The sequence below is a fragment of the Eschrichtius robustus genome, chromosome 8 (genome assembly GCF_028021215.1).
Source record: "Eschrichtius robustus isolate mEscRob2 chromosome 8, mEscRob2.pri, whole genome shotgun sequence".
Taxonomy (NCBI): Eukaryota; Metazoa; Chordata; class Mammalia; order Artiodactyla; family Eschrichtiidae; genus Eschrichtius; species Eschrichtius robustus.
Window position 1 is genome coordinate 13,504,020 of NC_090831.1, and position 21,813 is coordinate 13,525,832.

Sequence of the window (21,813 nt, forward strand, 5' to 3'; positions counted from 1 at the left end):
TTTTGAAAAGTCATCACAAAAATTGTACTAGGTCATCCAGAAAAATTCATTACAGTAATTCTCAAACATATCCAAGTGCCTAATAACTATTCAATAATTTTTTAATTGCCATGTTGACATAGATATATTCTCACACATACAAACTAATGTAATAGAATAAGACTCTGGACCAGGGGTGAGCAAACTTTTTTCATAAAATGTCAAAAAGTAAATATTTTAGCCTTTTCAGGCCACATACATTCCCTGTCACAGGTTCTTTATTTTTCTTTAACAATCTTTAAAAATGTAAGATTCACCGTTAGTCCATGGGCTGTGCAAAAACAAACTTGATTTGGCCCACACAGTCTGCCAACCTCTGCTCTAGATGGAAAATAACTGAATTTACATAAACTTTAGAAGGAAACATGTAAATAAACTGAGTGCCTGTTTGTTATTGTGTCACCAAATTTGGAGTGTATACATGGAACTGTTTGACTTAACAAAATTTAGGGGGAGGAGATCTTAGGAGGCATCTCAGGGAAATAAGCTGTTATCCTCCAGAGCTCCTGAAACAGAGGTACCAGGGGCCCAGGTGACCACCTGTCAGAAGAGGAATGATACATACATTAAGATACAGGACAGAGAGAGAAAGGTTTTCAAGTATGCACCCCAAATCTTAAGCCATACAGGCATCCTTTCCAAATTTCAGGTGCCAATTACCATTCGAGCTGCTTCTCACATGGGCAACTCTATGCAGTATGCCCCAGGGAGAGCCCAAGTGGAGATGTGTTTATTTTTTGTTAATGATTCTACCAAGTGTTGCTTGGAAAATGTGGAGGGAGAATGGGTGTTAGTATAAATAAAACACAAAGCTGTTTTTTATTTACAAATGTAAACTGTAGTTACATTGTAATTTATTCCACATATTTTTCTGAGCTTCTGTCTGCTACTTACATGGCACTCCTGCAGGCACTAAAGAAAACAAGCCACGTCAAACACATCTAGATTTTTATACCAGTCATCTCTCTGCTGCGTATTCTGCATGGTGCACAGTATAGTACCTTATGCAAATGACATTTGATAAATTATTTTTAACTTTAAAACTCTGTGTGGGTTCCTCAAAAAGTTAAACACAATTAAGATATGACCCAGAGATGCCAGTCCTAGGTATATACCCAAAATAATTGAAAGCACGGACTTGAACAGGTACTTGTAACCAAATGTTCATAGCAGCATTATTCACAATAGCCAAAAGGTGGAAACAACCCAAGTATCCATCAACAGACAAATATATCCATCCAGTAAAGTAGAATATTATTCAGCCATAAAAAGGAGCAAAGTTCTGATACATGCTGCAACATGGATGAACCTTGAAAACATTATGCTACGTAAAATTAACCAGACACAAAAGTACAAATATTATATCATTTCACTTATATGAAATATCTAGAATAGGCAAATTCATAAAGACAGAAAGTAAATTAGATGTTATCAGAGGCTGAGGGGAGAAGGAAGTGGAGAATTATTGGTTAATGGATACAGAGTTTGTTTGGGATGATTAAACATAAAGGAAATACACAGCAGTGATGGTTGCACACAATTATGAATGTAATCAATGCTACTGAACTGTAAAGTAAAAATGATTAAAATGACATTTTATGTTATATATATTATACCACAATTTTAAATCTTTTAACTATATAGGGTATTTGTATTTTTAGATTTCTATACCATCATAAGTCACATTTCAATTCACATAAAGTATTCAGATGGATCACAAACAAATTCACTGTTTCAATAAGACAAGAAAATAAATATAGTGAATAAGTTATATTAATAGAAAAGTATCCAGAATGTATAAACAAAAAACATTAAAAAACAATATACATGGTATTATCTCATGTTTATCAGGAAAAATGAGTATACAAGGACATAAAGAGATTTGATATGATACACTAAAATATTAATCTTTTTGCCCATGAGCAGATATTACTCGTATAACAACAGAAAAAAAATTTAAGCTAAGAAGAGGTGTGCTCAGAGTACCACATAGTATGACTCTCCGAAGTTATAAGAAAAATATGGAAAAGTTGAATTTAGAAGCTAAAGACTTCCACTGATAAAGATGCCTCGTAGCTTTTTATTATTACCCAAGAACTCAATATGTATGCATTATGATACTTACTGATAAAATATCCCTAGAAAAGTGTATAGCGCAGAAGTTATTCTTTGCTCCATTTTATAAATATTTATTTTAAATAAACATATACTATCTATTTACTAGGTACTGATTCTTAGTGAGTCTGCCATCCAACATATTCTCCCTCCCTCTCTCTTTCGGGATATTTACCCATTTCAAGATCATGTATGTTCCCTAAAGCGTTAACTAAGGCATTCGTTAAAATTCTAAACAGTACAGTGCTAAAATCAGAGACATCACAAACCTCCCTGAGTTATATGGATATCCACACTATCTACAAGTAATATACAAGTCAACAGCTTCAGTGGAGACCAAACATTTATCGCATTTCCCTGATACAAGGATCTACTAGGAAATAAAGTGAGGGGGGAAAAAAGACTTGTTCCCAGTTTTGCTGGTGATCACCTCTTCCTCATCTTGGCACTCACAGATCACCTACCTAATAATCTATTCTAGAATCTTACCCACAATAAGAAACAAGCACAATTTTGCATGTTAGAGAACTCACCATCTTTTTCTTTTCTTCTGGGGAAAAAAAAATCTTCCTTCTACTCACAGAGTAAAAAAACTAAAATCAATTGAAATATAGAATACCTAATTCTGAATTGTCTTCATTAGATATAATTTAGGAACAGACTGGATGAGCAAGATCAGAAATAGAGGGGAAGTGATGATAATAATTTAACCACATTTATCAGTAAAAAAAAAATCATAAAATAATTCTTAAATGTATGTCAAAGAATGTCCTTACTCTTAGATGTATTCTGCAGTCAAATGCTCCTACCCCTGAGCTATACTCCCCAGGAGATGTCTCCTGAAGGATTTAAGGACAAAGTTTCATATCTTTCACTTACTTTCAAATAGTTCAAAATCAGACACACACATACCACATGTATTCATATGTAAATAAACAAATATAGCAAAATGTTAAAACTGTTGCATCTAGGCATAGGGTAAATAAGAGTTCATTATACTACTCTTTCCATTTTTCTGTATGTTTGAATTTTTCATAATAAGATGTTGGAGGAAAATAAAACCCATGACACTGCTCTATTGGCCACGATTCACACCCACAATATGGATACTGTTGCTGTCAACTAATTAACATAGAGAATTATTTGAAATATAGATGACGTGTTAGGAAGTTATCAAATCATATTGCCATGAAAATACATAGACTTTTCTAAGCAGAGCTTTCTTTTCTACACAACCTATTTTTGATTAGCCTGGTTGACAAAGGAGTCATACTTTTTGGAGCTCTCATGTATCCAGCTGACTGCTTTGTATAATACTCTGGAACTGTATCTATAAACTAGACTCATTATATTAGCAATCACAGCCACCAAGTTCTGAATACAAAGGTTGTTTCGCTACTCTTAAGACCAAAAGAGAAATCCATGCCAGAAAGAATAAAAAGACTAGGCAAAAAATAACTTTTCCTCTAGGCTGTAAGATATATAACTTATGAACTGTATAACTAGCTGAAAGCAACAGATATGAAAAAAGACTGCAGATAATCTGTTATAAAGTTTAATATGAGTTGCAATGTACTTTATTGTTATCAGACATGAAGAGAAACCACGCCCATAATGAAACAATTTAAAACTTACAATCTGGTGGAGGACAGAGGCAGGATCCAAAGAGAGTGAGAAAGACGTCCCAGCAAATTCATTTCTTTTGGTTAGAATTATACATGTAGGCCTAAAATACTCCAGTGTACACTGATGTCTTAGGAGCAAGAGTTATGAATTCCACCTAACACTGCCCCATTGAAAAACCCTAATGAACTTGTAAAGTATTTGTTAAATCAAATCTGAAACCTTCACTATTCAAGATAAAATATCAAAATGTTCTGAAATGGAAGCAAAGAAGCAGGAACTGTGAACATTGAAGGTGGAACTGAGAAACATGAATCAGAAAGAGAAGAATTAAGAACAATCTCCTAGATGATTCATCATCATCACCATCATCATCATCATAATAATAACTACTTTAAAGATAAAAAGAAGGGCCTGAGAATGAAGACAATGGGAGTTAAGTCCAAGATGAGGGTCGCTGCCATAGAAAAACAAGGCAGGGTGGGCTTCCCTGGTGGCACAGTGGTTGAGAATCCGCCTGCCAATGCAGGGGACACGGGTTCGAGCCCTGGTCCGGGAAGATCCCACATGCTGCGGAGCAACTAAGCCCGTGCACCACAACTACTGAGCCTGTGCTCTAGAGCCCGTGAGCCACAACTACTGAGCCCATGTGCCATAACTACTGAAGCCCACGTGCCACAACTACTGAAGCCCGCGCACCTAGAGCCAGTGCTCCGCAACAAGAGAAGCCACCGCAATGAGAAGCCCGGGCACCGCAACGAAGAGTAGCCCCCGCCTCCCGCAACTAGAGAAAGCCCGGATGCAGCAACGAAGACCCAATGCAGCCAAAAATAAAAAAATAAAATAAAAAAACCTATTAAAAAAAAACAAACAAGGCAGGGCAATAATAACAGAGAACAGTTTAGAAAAATCATATTAAGTTGCAACTGAAAAAGAAAATAAAAACAAGCAAACAAACCTAAGTTATGCTATAGAAAAGATGTAGGAAAACAGGACAGTGAGATCAGGACAATTATCAAGCTTTGGGTTCAATATATATCTAGTAAAATTCTAAATTTGTTGGATTGATCCAACAGAACCAGAGCAGATGATCACTGATTCTGATCTTAATAACTAGAAGACATTATTTTTCAATCAGCCAGATGACAAGGAAAGAAGCATCAGAGCAATGAAGCTAAAGTTGATACTTTGATATAAAACAAATTTGGGGATTTGATTCTCTAATCAAAGAGATTTACATCCATTACATTTGACTTCAAACTTTTTTTTTTTTAATTTATTTTATTTATTTATTTATGGCTGTGTAGGGTCTTCACCACTGCGCACGGGCTCTCTCCAGTTGCAGCGAGCAGGGGCTACTCTTCATTGCGGTGCGCGGGCTTCTCATTGCAGTGGCCTCTCCTGCTGTGGAGCACGGGCTCTAGGAGCGCGGGTTTCAGTAGTTGTGGCACACGGGCCCAGCTGCTCTGCGGCATGTGGGATCCTCCTGGGCCAGGGCTCGAACCCGTGTCCCCTGCCTTGGCAGGCGGATTCTTAACCACAGCGCCACCAGGGAAGCCCTAGACTTCAAACTTTAACAAGGATGGCAAACAAGTTTTATCTCACATGATGAATCCACCTTCATGTGCATCGGGAACAATAATAATAGTTAATGCTGAATGAGTGCTGACTATGACTATGGCAGGCACCCTTCTTCACATTTTACACAATATTAACTCAATTCTAACAACCCTAAGAAGTAGGTATTATTATTGTCCCCATTTTGCTAATAAGGGAGCTGAGGCATAAAGAAGTTAAGTAACCTGCCTGAAGTCACATGGCTAGTAAGTAAAGAAGGCAGGATTTGAATCCCAGCAGTAGAACACTGGGGTATGCCCCTAACCATTGTGCTGGCCCCTCAAGGAAAGATGCCAAGATCAGGTCTGCACACATCAGCCATCTGAATAAGTGTTAGAAAAACCTTGGGCTCTACAGTGATGTAGACCTAGGGTTCAAATTTCAGCTCCTCCCTTTACTAGCTATGTGATCTTTAGACAATCACTCAAGCCCCTTGAGACTCATTTCACCTCTTGTGAAAATGAGGATATAATACTTCATTTACAAGGAAAATTCTGAAGATTTGAGAAGATAATACGAATAAAGTACCCAGGCCTAAGATCTGATGCAGGGCAGGCACTCAGTCAATGGACACTAGTACCATAACTGAACACTCTGACACTATGGAGAAATGTTAAACACAATATACCAGAAATTATAAAGCAAATTATACTTAGTATAAAAACGAAGTTAAACTCAAATGGCATTTACAGCAAAATTTCAGATTGCCAACAAAATAATGTTTTAAAACACTTTTACTCATATTCAAATCCCTAATTACAACCCAGGTGACAAGATGCCTTCTATAGAGCATACTGTACCTCTTTGATGATTTTCACCCCTTTTGGATCCTTGATATTAACAGCTATACTCTAAAAATTAAAAATATATATATTAAAATAGTATCTTAAAAATTTTTCTTATTGCTGACAGTTCAATAAGAGAGCCATTCATATTATAGATTTCTCCTCTTAAAGTAAATGCATTTTCTTCACGAAGAAACATTTAAATAATTTTTACTGATTTTATTTGCAATTCGGATATGTTAGGATGACAAGGATTATAGTAAAAATTTTTCAAATAATAATACCAAATGTAGGCAATTAGCAATCTCCAAAAGAATAACAAATGTAACAAATCAAGTGATTCCTCACTTTAATAAAATTATTTCCATTAAAAACCATTATAAATTCTCAAAAAATGTTTTAAGTTAGTAGAGAAGGAAAATTAATAAAAAGCTCTACTGTTTCTACTTGGTAACTGGTGAATGAATAAAATAAAATAAAATTTCACCTTATTGGGAATAAAATTTCACCTTATTGGGAATATTACTTATATCTACAAAAAGGGGTAGAAATAAACAAGCCACAATGATATCAAAAGTTTTGTTATTACAAGAGAATTACACAGGGCTTCCCTGGTGGCGCAGTGGTTAACAATCTGCCTGCCAATGCAGGGGACACGGGTTCAAGCCCTGGTCCGGGAAGATCCCACATGCCGCGGAGCAACTAAGCCCCTGAGCCACAACTACTGAGCCCGTGCGCCTAGAGCCCATGCTCCACAACAAGAGAAGCCACTGCAATGAGAAGCCCGCACACCGCAACGAAGAGTAGCCCCTGCTCGCCGCAACTAGAGAAAGCCCGCGTGCAGCAACGAAGACCCAAGGCAGCCAAAAATTAATTAATTACTTAATTATTTTTTTTTTAAAAAAGAGAGAATTACACAAAGAAAGCAAAAAGGGGATAATATTCTTACTTTTTTATTTCGGTTAACACTGAGAAAATAAGTACTTTCTGTCCCCACAAAAGGTGGACCCCAAGTTCGTGTATCATCACCAGCTCCTGAAAATAACAGTATGAACTATTTAACCTTGAAACATCATGAGACATTTCAAATCAACAGGCTTACTCATATGTAAGTTCACAGATGCCTAAACAAGATCAGTGGAATTAGCAACCTAAAGTGGCCTTGGGACCTTGTTAGAACTGCCCAAACTCTTTACCTGTTCATGTAAATCACTAAATCCTCCCATAGCTTCTTTCACTAAAATCCATCCCTGAAAGTCAAAATCCAGAAGAGAATATCCTACTGGCAGTCTTTAGATTTAATAAATGGCAAGTCTGAAGGGGAAAAAAATTACTCTCCTACTTCAACAAACAAGTCAGCTCTTTCAGTGTTTTTAGCAGTAAACGTGCAAACAAAATGTTGGGTCTACAAAATATTTTTGTTAAATATAATTTAAATCAGGATAATGATAAGTAAGTCTTTATGATAAAGTGATATCTGAGGCTAGGTATAAAACAATGACAAATAAATCTATTTTTAAAATTCTGTAGCAATAAATCAGAAAAAGCAAAATAAGCTACTGAATAGCAAGTGTCAATAATTTAAGATTCTATTTAGAATAAAATTTTAGCAGTCTAGGTCTTGCTTCAAATGTCTTGCTTCAAAGCAAAAGTTTAAAAGCATCAAAAATAAGGTATTTTACTCTAAACATCTACTTCAAATGATTCTGAAAAGTACTTGTGTTTGATTCAAAGATAACACTATCGAGTTACAGAAAAAAAGTTTTCTTTGCACAAAAAGCAAACAATGTAGATGGAGCTCAGAAAGTGAATCAACAATTAATAGGCACAAATTAGTATCACTTAAATTAAGATTTTTTATAAATTCTGATTAAATATTGATATTAGAAACTAATCACTACCTAAGTATTACTAGCCCCCCAATAAGAATTTGTGAATATGGGTTAAAGTTTAAATTCTAATCTCATTTAAATGATATAATTAATTTATTAGCCCATTAGACTTTACCCACTGAAACTGATAAACAGACACAGCCTTTTAGAAAACAAAACAGAAGCTAACGAATAGACTCCTTTACTTAAAAACAAAAAACTAAAAACCTCACAAGAGAAAGAGAGAACACAGGACAGAGGAGAAAAGAAGCATTAGTTCTAACTGGGGATGAACTGATAAACAACACAAAGCAATAAATAGTAAGTATCAAACTGAACAGCATGCTCAAAACGTCAGGGGAAAAAATAAACTACAAGAGTCCACAAAGACAACCTCCTAGTAATAAACCGGTTATAGGCTTCACGGAAAAATGTATGTGTGAATCTGGATCTTCAAGATCAGACAGGACCTCCCAGAGGCAGGAGAGAGTCCAGCCACTTCCATTTTTTTGAAGGTCTCAATACATTAAATAAAAAAAAAATTTTGTTTTTAAGAGAGCAATGTCAAGATAAGGCTAAAAGTAGACAGCTTATTTTAAATGTTTACATTCATCTCTTGGGTGGAAATAATGTCAGAAATCTAAACTGGACGCCTACATGGCTTTCCTGCCCCACCTGGTCCTGGTGTATAACCTGGGTTTAAGAGACGCGGAAGCATAGGATAAGTACGGACGGCCCATGAAATGAAATAAAGGTTAAAGGTCACAAACTGGTAAAACTGGCAATTTGAGAGTCATGTTTTATTCGACCCACACACAACTTAAAGTTCTTAAATATCTGCCATGATTTCAAAATCTAGAGATAGTATATAAAAATTCAGACTGCCTTTCTTACATGATATTTCAACACATTCATCCATTCAGCAAATAGTTATTGGGTGCCTACTATGTCACAAACACTGCTCTCTGCAGAGCAGACGCAGCAGTGAACAAAGACCAACATCCCTGGCCGGGTATGCCTGCCTCCTGGTGACAGCCCTGGAATAACAGCAGCATCACTGGCTGCCCAGCCCACGTCATTCATTTAGGTTACCTGCCTGGCCCTGCAGGCATAGCGTTTACACCCACCGAAAGACACTAAAAAGAGAAGAAAAAAAATATACTTAAGCTTGATATGCTCTTTGATTACTCAAGTAAGAATAATCTAAGTCCCAAGTCAGAAAACTGCAAAGAAATTTAATTTAAGAACTGAGGAAGTGGCCACTAAAAGAGACTGAAATGTGAAAATACTGCCAAGGGACTTTTCTTCCTATCTGTTGAATAACTATCTTGAAAAAACAAAATATGTAATATGAACATTAAAACGTACTGAGCAAAAGGGTTAAAAGAGAGAGACCAATTAGTAAGAAAAAGAGCAATGAACACCTGCTAGGAACAAAGCTTGATGCCTAGTGTATGGCTATGGGACATAATAAAGGCCTAGACTAAGGAAAGGGTCTCCCAGTGTGGAAATGAAAAAGTACAAAGGAGAAACAGGACTAAGCCAACAGGGAATAGTGATTTCTAAAATTAATAAAATAAAGTCATTCCCTCAGTATTCACGAGGGACTGGTTCCAGCACCCGCTGAGGACACCAAAATTGGCAGATGTTCAAGTCCCATGATTGGCCCTCCATATCCACCAGTACGGCATCTGCAGATTCAACCAACCGCAGATCATAAAAGTACCCAATCTGTGGCTGGCTAAATCCACAAATGCGGAACCCATGGATACGAAGGGCCAACTGTACAAATATTTAACCTAGTGATCAACTGAAATAGCAAGAGAAATCAGATTGGCTATTCTATCTAGAAATGCAAGACCCAATGCTTGAAATTAGAAAGTATGTGGTATTAAAACTGGATAGCAATGTGAAAATTAGAAGTTTTGTGGTACCTGTAAAAGAAAAAAAAAAGATGTTCAGCTAGAAAGTAAACATTACTCAGCATGTATCCAGCAATGACCAAAAGCGATAAATATCACTGACTGGATAAATGAAGCATTATCTCTGGAAAGCAGGATTCACCAGGCTCTTCCATCACCTGGAGCCTGACAAGCATAGGGCCAGATAAATATAAAATATATAACATTCCCCATGCTGATCAGAGACTCTTCTGCTAACTGCTTTGGCCTCTTAAGAAGATCTATGTAGCAGGAAGTTGAATCTTCCAGATCATGTGTTCTACTTTATGGCGTTTAATCACTTATGGTAAATTAATATGTTGATGTAATTATAAACTAGTCTCTTATGGGTCTTACAGATACATGCACACTATTCAAGGCTAGACCATTTTCACTAATTTGGGAATTCTGTTCCAGATCCATAAGCAACGGATCTTGAAGAATAAATAGTAATGCTAATTTCTTGCCTTCCCTTCATCCCTCAGTGAGGGAAGGTGGCCAGGCCCACTCTAATCTCAGTCTCAGCAGCAAGGCTTGTGTGGGGCTCAGGAGGGCCAGGATCAGAGCTGAGTGTCTGGATATTCCTTACTAGCTGTGTGACCATGGACAAATCCCTTGACCTCTCTGTGTCTCTGGCTTCTTATTTATAATCTAGGAATAGTAACAGCTCACAGGTTGTTGTAAAGATTGAACAAATTAATACAGGCAACGTGCTCAGAATTGTGCCTGGCACTAACTGTTGTTATTAGCACCATCATTATTTACGTGTTGCATGTCAGTTTCTACCAGACGCTTCCATGTGCGTGTGAAGGACCTGGCTCGGGCCTTAGCCCTTGGCACGTATAAAGAGTAGAAAGAGATCTAATATTAGTATAGGTTCAGAGGAAAATAAAGAAAGGAGAAGGGGAAATAATCTCTTCATTTCAATTCTCTCCTCATCCCACATACAGGTACATGGACATTTAAAGAACTATTAAAAATATTTATTAGCTTGTTTCTATGTTTTAAAGAGAGCAGTAGTTTTACCTGGTCTTTCCACTTTTATAACTTCTGCTCCAAGATCTCCTAAATTCATAGTAGCAAAAGGTCCCGCCAGTACTCTACAATGTTAACAATGATAGATAAATTCATTACCAACGTTAAGATTTTTAAATTAATTCTTTTCTTAATAGTCCATCAACACAGACAAGCTCATATAATGTGAGTAAGAATTAAAATTGTTAAAACTGTTCAAAAAAGTGATTTGGCCATATGTATCAAGAGCTTTAAAAAGTATATTCCCTTTGATGCAGTAATTCTACTTCCAGAATTCTATCCTAAGGAAGAAACTGAAAGATTTCCTGAGGAAAAGATTTATGTACAAGGAAGTCTCGTTTATAATATAAAAACACTGGGGGATGACTAAGTAATTATGTGACAACTATATACTGTACTAAAATATCTTACATTTTTTGTTGAATTTTGAATGACATGGGAAAATATTCAAAATATAACATTATCTTTAAAATGTGGATAAACCTGTAATTTCAATATGGTTCCAATTTTTATTTTCAAAAGTTATATATAAATATGCAGATTGGAAAGAAATGTATAAGTATTATACTAATTGTCTCACAGAATGATGAAATTACAGGAAATTTTCTTGGTTTTTCTTTCCAAAATGTCAATGATAAGCTTATAAACACCCTCTTATAATCCAAGAAATGAATGTCTTTTTAAAGAAGGGGGAAAATTCAATCACCAAAACACAGATAAACCAATACAAACCTTGTTAGATCCAGAATTCTTACACCCTCCAATGGCTTCATATTGTCAGTATCTGGCAAAGACAGAAAATACTTAAATTGACTACTAATTGTCGGAAGGAATAATGCAGAATTCTTCACATTCTTAGTAATATCTATTACTACCAAATAAATAAATAAATTTTCCTTCACATTTCTGCTTTATATATAACACAGAAACCTTGACCCAGTCCAACTAAATCAATCTGTAAAAATTAAAGCCTCTAATACCAGATTATTCCCGATTTAATAAAGTCCAAAGCTACACTTAAGATAGTTTGTCTAATGAAAAATTTAAAAGTGGGACAAACTAATGAAAAATTTAAAAATGGGGGGAGGGGGTGAATAGGCTGAGCAAAGAGGATTTTTAGAACACTGAAAATACTCTGTATGATACTATAATGATGGATACATGTCATTACACATTTGTCCAAACCCACAATTGAGAAACAGAACTTTCCATTACCTGAGAGTTTCCTCCTGCCCTTTGCAAACTACCTCTCCCTCCATCCCCAACCTCAGGCAACCATTGATCTGCTTTCTGTCATTTTAGTTTGCATTTTCTAGAATTTTACAGAAATGAAATCATACACTATGTACCCTTTTTTGTCTGGCTTCTTTCATTCAGCATTATGATACTGAGACTCATCCATGTTGTTGCATTTTTATGAGTAGTATCCTACTCTATGGATATTCCACCTTTGTTTATCCATTCAGCTGTTGATGGACACTGAGTTGGTCCCAGTTTTAGGTTACAGTGGATCAAGCGACTGTGAACATTTGTGTACAAGTCCGTGTGTGGACATGTTTTCACTTCTCCTGAGTAAATACCTAGTGGAATGGCTGGGCAATATGGTAAGTTTATGCTTAACTTTCTAAGAAACTGCCAAACAGACTTCCAAAGTGTTCGTACAACAGTGCAAGTTCTAGAAACTCCACATCCTCACAACACTAGGTATTGTTCATCTTTCTAAGGTTAGCCATTCTAATGGGTATATGATGCTTCTCTGTGGTTTTAACTTGCATTTCCCTGATGACTAATGCTGTTGAAAATCTTTTCATGTAATAATAGGCCATTCATACATCTTCTATTGTGAATTGCCTCACTGCTTTTATCTTTTTTAACTTTTTTTTTTTCTTTTTTAACTTTTTATCTTATATTGGAGTATAGTTGATTAACAATGTTGTAATAGTTTCAGGTATACAGCAAAGTGACTGAGTTACACATATACATGTATCTATTCTTTTTCATATTCTTTTCCCATTTAGGTTGTTACATAATATTGAGCAGAGTTCCCTGTGCTCTACAGTAGGTCCTTGTTGGTTATCCATTTTAAATATTACAGTGTGTACATGTCAATCCCAAACTCCCTAACTACCCCTTCCCCTGCCTCACTGTTTTTAATACTGAAGCAAAATATTCAAAACAGTGCAAAAATCCACCAACAGGTGAAATGTTAAATAAGCACCGGCACATCCATATAAAAAAATACCGTGCCAACGTTAAGAAAAATGACACATTTACATACCCTGACATGTAAAGTTCACCAAGATATATTCCTAAGTTAAAAAATAAATCAAGTTGTAGAAGAGAATGTATAATATGATCCTATATTTGTAAAGATACATAATAATATTAATAATACATGTTGGTATTTCTAGGAGCATTCATAAAATTCTACTGGTGGCTAAATCTTGGGGTAAGAATTTATGGAGAACTTTCACTAGCTAAGTTATTTATTTCTGTAATTTTGCTTAATTGTGATTAAGTGTATAATCAGCAAAAAAAAAAAGACAAAGGAAAATCAAAAAGTGAAAACATAAAAGAACAAAATGAGAGAGAAAACAAGATATTTTAGAGAAAATAAAACATAGAAAAAGACCTCAAATGTGAGAAGATATTTTGACATCATTAGGAATGAATGGACAAGTAATTCTTTATGTTACATAAGACTCCAAAACTACTGGTCTTATGTACTCATCTCTTCCGGGGCCCTTGTTTTATTTCAAATGATGCAGGAAATATATTTAGAGGTCTCTTCAACCCATAAATCTCATTTCATTATAAATCTATAAAGAGAAGTCTATATTTCTCTACCAATATCATCTCACAACCATAATAAATTTTGTTTAATGACACAAAACTTTTCAAATGAATTAATGTAACATCAGGCAATAGAATTTTACTTGTATTATCTGAGAAGATAACCAGAAAGGACTTCTAGAGCACATTTAAGTCAAAATCAATTAATGAGTTTTAAACAGTTAAGAGCATAAACCCTGGAGACTGACTGGATTTAATTCTCTGCTTCACTACTTACTACCCTAGTGACCTTGACCAAGGTAACTTCACTTCTCTGAGCTTCAGTTTCCTCATCTGAAACACCTATATCATAGAGTTTGCAAGGATTAAATGAAATGTTATATGTAAAGTGCTTAGTACACTTCCTGGCACATGGTAAATGCTCATTAAAAATCAACAATTGTTGTTAACATCATCGTCATCATTGTATTATACAGTCACAATACCTATTAAAGTAGATAATCCAGATTTGAAAACAAAAGAAAAACACATGACTCATGATTATTTCAAAGAACAGAAAATAACATATATGATTCTCAATATGCTATACTTTAAAAAGATATCTACAGCCATATTTTGCCTGTTTGTGAAAGACCAGAATAGGCTGATTACAGGGGAAAAAAACAGTTGAAAAGAGCATCTATTATAACGTAATTTGTTAAGATATATTGAGCAGCTTGTATATCGCTCTAACTTATCTGGCCTCTAGGATGGAAAGCTATTATGATGATCACAGCTGAGTAACCATGCAAAGCAGTATAACTATAATGAAGCTGCCATCAAATCTATGCTTGTCAGAGCTGCTTCTAGGAACTCCCATGGTATTTGGCCCTAAGGTTTCCACGACACAAATAAACTTGAGCAGCACCAGAGTAGATACAATTGACAGATGCCCACACAAGTGGCTCATCTGTAGGACAGCAATCATGGCATCCCTCCCCCACTGTACTAGTCAACTACTGAGACATTACGAAAAAAAAAAGTCGTCATAAAACAAACTGATCGAATATCACTATGAAATACAACATGTGATATACACCGAAATGATTTCTTAATTTGATATTTTACAGAGAACTTGACTACCAGAACTTAGGAGTGAGATAGTAGATGGATATCTCTTCAAAGCTTTATTTAGAATAGTTAGCAGGATATTTTCTTTCTAGCACAGGTTAAAAGTCTTGAAAGAAGCTCTGTTCCTAATAGTATAATTTGGCAGGTAATTTTAGGAATTTAGAGTACTTGGAAAATTAGAATCCACTGGAAAACATTCCAGGGAACCTAAAAGTTCTGAGTTGTAAAAAGGTACTGTGGAAGTGATGCCAAAGTTACGAGGCAATTACATCATTTAGAGACAATCAGTGAACAACAGCTAGATGGATAGTAACTTATAATAATTTATAATTCACCTTCCATTGACACTCAGTTTCTTGAGAATTGCCCTTCTCCTGCAAGGACTTGGCTATTACTATGGGATTTGCAATCAAACAGGTTTTTGAACTGTTGGATGCTACTATTTTAATGAAAACTTGAGAAATTTACAGGAAGAACAGTGGGAAAAGACCAGATAAAGGGTTTTTGAATGATAGGTAAAGCATGCCCACAACCAAAGGACAAATCAGTGCTAATCCCAAATCGCTCTGCTCTTCTACATTTCCCAGCTTCTCTTGCAATTAGGTTGGGCCCAAACGCCGGGGGCCTGGCCAATGAAACATAAGCTAATTCCAGCCCTGATCCTTAAAAACATCCCACGAAATCCTCCAGGCTTCTATACTCCTGCCGCAGTGACCCTGGAAGCTACAATTTTCAAATAGTGTAGCTATATGTGCAAGAAAGGTGTTTTATTGTATTAAGCCACTGAGATTGTGGGCTAATTTGTACCACCACCCCATCTAGCCTATCCTGACCAATGAAGAAACCAAGCATTGGAGGAGAAAAAAATGGTACCCTCTAAGCGATTGTAGAGCATCAAAGCCCACAACTGGAAAGTCCATTTCAGGGGTAGGTTGTTTCACTGTTAGCAGCAGTTTTCAAACTGAGATATGTGAAGACTTTTGTAAGAAATGAATCATTTTAAAGAAATCAATTTCCAGGTCTTCAACTTTCATACGTATTTTTTCCTAAAATTGATCAAATAAGGCCTACGAATAAGCCTTCATGATAAGCCTTCTCCCACTGGGCAGAAGGAAAACATATTCCTTACACATTACAGCTCTTACCCTCACCTTAGTGCTTGTAAAATTTACTTGTGATAAAAACTTTTAAATATGAACTTAAATATATGCAATGAATTGCCTTTCAAAAGTCATTTAGGAGAAAGACCACTGCTATAGACTGGCACATGGAAAGGTGGAAAACAGCACCACCTTATAGACTTTATAAATCAATTTATAGTTGTAGGATTCACAACCAGAAGTCAGGAAGCCAGAGAAAAAAACTTCAGTGTTCAGGCCTCTTTAATGGGCCAGGCTGAAGTGAACTACTCAGAGGATAAGAAGTGGCTCAACCAGGAACTCATGGAGCAAATGATCGCAATGAATTACCAAATATGAATGCCCACAAACCCGAGAAGCCCCTGGAACTTCTCCGGGTTGGTGTGGTGGCTCTCCTCCCGGAAAAGACTGAGCGAAGGCAAGACCTTTGTGCCAACTAGGAAAAGGCATCCCTTCCAGGGGACAACCAGCAAAACACCATCACAGGTACTTGAGGGAAATGATAATTATCATGGCAAAGAAGAAAATGTGTGCATGCAAGGCGTGGGAGGGTGGAGGTGGGGCACAGTGCTAGACTGTGAATGTGATGAGCCTCTTTTGACACAAAAAAGGTAGGGAACCCGATTTTACAGACCCACTGCAGATAAACAGAGGAGAAACAGAAGGGAAGAGAAGGGACAGCCTGGAAGAAGTGTGTGGACGGATACACATGTGAGAAAAAATGTCTTATGATTTGATTTTTGTTTTCGGGACTTCCCTGGCGGTCCAGTGATTTAAGACTCCGCGCTTCCACTGCAGGAGGCACAGGTTCAATCCCCGGTGGGGGAACTAAGATCTCACATGCCACATGGCAGGGCCAAAAACAATAAAGAAATAAGCCCATGATTTGTTTTCAACAGCTTCCAATGGGTAATTCTGACGAGCAGGAGATGTCTAGAGGGAATTTAGGATGCTTTCTGCGAAGGGCTACAGAACCCTCCCAGGAACTTCTCTTTAAGGAGTAAAGATAAAAATTATTCTCTAAGGGACTTCCCTCGTGGCGCAGTGGTTAAGAATCCACCTGCGAATGCAGGGGACACGGGTTCGATCCCTGGGCCGGGAAGATCCCACATGTCACGGAGCAACTAAGCCCGTGTGCAACAACTACTGAGCCTGCGCTCTAGAGCCACAACTACTGAGCCAGCAAGCCACAACTACTGAAGCCCATGCACCTAGAGCCCGTGCTCTGCAGCAAGAGAAGCCACCGCAATGAGAAGCCCACGCACCGCAACGAAGAGTAGCCCCCACTCGCCGCAACTAGAGAAAGCCCATGTGCAGCAACGAAGACCCAATACAGCCAAAAATAAATAAACAAATAAATTTAAAAAAAAATTATTCTCTAAGGCTTTTAGAGTTTTGGGGGATGGAGCAAGGAGAATGAGGAGCATGCTTCCAAGGACAGAGGAAGGTCTTAAGGTGACCTAGCCAAGTTCATGCTATAAACTCTTTCAAACTTTTCATACATTTCATCACACTGTCCACCAGAAAGGCAGTACTAACGTATACTGGCACCAGCAGTATACGGAAACAGTGCTCTCCACCATCTTCCATAACCCTGCATATGGTCACTTGGTTTGGGGAGCATACTGTTTACTTGTTTGTTGTAAATTTAACAGTTAAAAATTTGCATGCTACTACCATTTTAATTTGCATTTATTTAATGACCTCTGAAGTTACATTGTTTTTAATACTTGCTCTTTTTCTTCTCTTAAAAATAATCTATTCTTCTTGTTGGCCCATATGTCTACAGGCATGTTTATCTTTCTTCTTATTGATTTGTATGGATTCTTCGTGTAGTAAGAATATTAACCTTTTATGAGTCATAATTAGCAAAAGTAATTTTTCTTTATCTGCTGTTTGGTTTTTTGGATGGTTTTGGAATTTCACTTTGCAAAAAATCATTTCTTTTATTTTCTGCCTTTGCTATTGTTTCAGGGTTCCTTCAGACTACCCACACCTTCAGTGAGTTGCTAAAAAGACTCAGTACATAGCTGTATTCATGACTAAAGGTTTATTACAGCAAAATGATATATGACCCAGTCAGTCAGTGAAAAAGACGAGCAGAGTCTGGAAAAATCCATGCACAGGCTTCTTATGTTCTCTCCCTCCCACGAGGGGCCATGCCAAGCTTCTTTTGTTGCTTCTTTCTCCAGCAACAAAAAAATTCAGTAACATGTGCAATGTTTCTGCTCAGGGAAGTCTATTACGGACCCAGAATCCAAAGGTTTTATTGAGGGCTTTTCACATAGGCACTCTCTGCTCAGCATGCACCAAAATTCTGGACTCCCAGAAGAAAATCAGGTGCTCACCATAAATCCATAAATCACACTGATTGTACAAATCATCTAAGCACCCTTATTAATTAGGGAGCAGTTCGAGTGCCAAGTTCCCAGATGCCAAATAAGGGCCACACTTGTAAGAAGGTCCTTCTAAAGACAGCAGCCTGAGGCCTGCTATGTTAACCCTTTTCTGTACAGGTATCATGTTTTTCCAACCCCACATTATATAAATACTCATGTATAGTTGGTTTTCCCTTTTAAAAAGCTTTTATTTTCCGATTTAAAGTTTTAAAGTATGTGAGGTTTATTTTTTTCTATTCATATGTTGAGTATTTGCTTCTTAGATAAGAGACTAATATTTTTTCTTGCCTTCTATTTTGCTAAACATTTCAGGTTTTCTACAAAAGGTACGTATTGTTTTTACAATTGGAAAAATACAAAGATACCAATTCTAGCGACATTAAAATTTTACTTACTCCTTTTAAAACAAACATTTGTGTCTGGAAAAGAATAATCATACTCTTACATTCTTCTTCATGTCAAAGTATTCTGTCAACAATTTTATTATTTTCAATGAAAACTTTTATAAGTGTGAGTTAATGCATTAACACTTGCATTATACATGGGTGAAGAATATTAGTCCAAAAGAAATAAACATGTATAATACTTTTCACCTGTGCTTGACTACTATGGACAGTGGATACATGCTTAGAATTGAAAAGAAGATCATTAACAGCAGTTTGGCTCTCAGAGGCAAAAACAAGTTACTTCTAATACCTGCTTTATCAATGAGAACACTACGTGATAGTTAAGTGGTCTACTGCATTCAAGGCAGGCCTCACCTTACCAGTAAATGAGCTAATCAATCTCAGAGATGCCTTTACTTTTCTACGACTGACAGTCTTCAACATGGAACAGCTGACAACAGAAGGTATATAAGGAAAACTGAGGTAACCTGAAAGGCTTCAGGAAATATTAAGATAAAGTTTATGCTCTAAGTATACATACAGTAGGCCCTCTATATCTGTGGGTTCCCCAACTGCAGACTCAACCAGCAGCGTACCGAAAATATTTGGGAGAAAAAAATGCCAAGAAATTCCAAAAAGCACGATTTGAATATGCTGCACCTCCCACAACTATTTACATAGAGTTGCACCGTACTGTCAACTATTTACATATCATTTATATTGTATCAGATATTATAAGTAATATAGAGATGATTTTAGGTATACACAGGTTGTGTAGTTATATGCAAATACTAAACCATTTTATATGGTAAGGGACTTGAGCACCCTCAGTTTTTGGTATCCAAAGGGGGTTCCTGGAACCAATCACCTGCAGATACCGAGGGATGACTGTACAAACATTTCTAGGGCTCCCTTCAGCAGCACATATACTAAAATCGGAACAAAAATTTCTATACATAGAAACTATTAAATACATTCTTCTGTCCTAAGAAGTGCTTTCATCATCAAAAATACACTTTTGGGGCTTCCCTGGTGGCGCAGTGGTTGAGAATCTGCCTGCCAATGCAGGGGACACGGGTTCGAGCCCTGGTCTGGGAAGATCCCACATGCCGCAGAGCAACTAGGCCCATGAGCCACAACTACTGAGCCTGCACGACTGGAGCCCGTGCTCCGCAACAAGAGAGGCCGCGATAGTGAGAGGCCCGGGCACCGCGATGAAGAGTGGCCCCTGCTTGCCACAACTAGAGAAAGCCCTCGCACAGAAACGAAGACCCAACACAGCCATAAATAAATAAATAATAAAAGTGTTTAAAAAAAAATACATTTTTGGGGGGACTTCCCTGGTGGTTCAGTGGTTAAGACTCTGTGTTTCCAACGCAGGGGGGCGCAGGTTCGATCCCTGGTCAGGGAACTAAGATTCTATAGGCCGCGTGGCATGGCAAAAAAAAAAAATATATATATATATATATATATGTTTTTAATATCTATATGTATTCAAAAACATGAGGTTTTTGAAGCAGAGATCAGAGTTATTACTACTTACATCAAGAAATGCACCATTTTCCCCACACCTAATATGCCACAGGCGTCATAATGAGAGCTGGCGGACTAGGCGTGCACATACAAGGACTGAACCCCAGGAAAGGTCCCCCAGATTATAAACCTATTAGTTTGTATGGGATAGCTGCCCAGCAGCCACCTTCCCCCAATAAAAGCAGAGAAGGCTTATCTTCCTAATGCAAGTAAATTCTCCTTTGGAAGAAAAAGGGATGGTCCCTGGGTTCTAACCCTTTGGAATGTAAATAAATGTCTCCAAGGGGAAAGATAAACTTCCCTGGGTTTACAGTCTCAATCTTGGGAATGTCTCCAAGGCTCTGAGTTTTATACCCCTTTGAAATATAAACATAAACTTCCTGAGAGTTCTCTAACAATCATTTCAGTCATCCTTTAACTTCCAAGGCTTGCCCTTTAACCCAGGCTCTAGTTTCCTTGGCTTAGAAAGCCCTGACCATGCAGAAACATGAAAATATTTACTCCTTGGTAATAAGCAGTAAGACTAACCAAAGTATTTACTTTTGCAGCACTCATTAATACCTGACAGCTACCTAAAATAATGGCTTTCAAACCCTTTCTGGAGAGCCCTAGGAATTCCTCAGCAGTGCCCCAGAAGTGTCTTTTCAGGGAGGCAGTTAAAGTAGGGGACAGAGGGAGCAGCAATGAGACCCCAATTCCTGCTTCAAACACAAAGCCACCTGCTCTCATAAAGGCTCTACAAAAAAAAAAAAATTTTGTTTAATCTACTGAAAAAAGACACACCAAAAAATCTTAGGTAACCCAAATAAAGATCCTCAGTCTTATAGAAATAGACAAGGCCCCATTTTCACTTACACTTAAATTTCCTTAGTGATACTCTTACTTGTATTCATGTAAAACTTATAAAACATGCACCACCACAAAGTCAACCAATTAATCTGGGGGCTCCCCACATAACTCATGGGTACTGAGAAGGTTCCTTGACGTTTTGCCTGTTGATGTCCTCTGTGTACAATGCCGCTTGAAGACAGCACTTAGCCACTAGCAGTGTCTTCAATAAAAGCGCTAGCCTACTGAGGATCCCGCTTTCTAATGCTGGTCTTCCCTGAAGAGTGCTGCAATTCTCTTTTTGTGGGAACAATACCTGTGTTACTCACAAAAATGCTAACGTGCTCTTTTCTCTCCACAGGACTCAGACTTAGTTCATGGCGCAGCCACCAAACTCTCATATACATCATCCCAATTCACTTTTCTATTTCCAGGCAGCGCAACATAAAACTTCCTTCATCTCTCTTCCCCTGAACTCACCACCATATAAATAACCAACACAAGTCTGTATCTGGGGACCTCAGACCCACCAGTTCAGGCAGCCAGACTGCAATTCCCAGGTTAATACTCAGGAAGATTCTAGCTACATCCACAAAAGTT

At 37.2% G+C, this 21,813-nt stretch overlaps 1 protein-coding gene across 2 annotated transcripts in view; it reads right to left on the minus strand.

Annotated features, from left to right (window-relative positions):
- The window catches only part of SUGCT (succinyl-CoA:glutarate-CoA transferase), a 679,336-nt gene that overhangs the window by 655,516 nt on the left and 2,007 nt on the right, over positions 1–21,813 (minus strand). For both annotated transcript variants that reach the window (XM_068550340.1, XM_068550339.1), the window contains exons 2-5: positions 11,758–11,809; positions 11,017–11,090; positions 7,129–7,214; positions 6,195–6,245 (exon numbers count right to left, since the gene is read on the minus strand). In XM_068550340.1, coding sequence (XP_068406441.1) covers positions 6,195–6,245; positions 7,129–7,214; positions 11,017–11,090; positions 11,758–11,809 — 263 coding nt within the window. The remainder of the gene's footprint in view (positions 1–6,194; positions 6,246–7,128; positions 7,215–11,016; positions 11,091–11,757; positions 11,810–21,813) is intronic.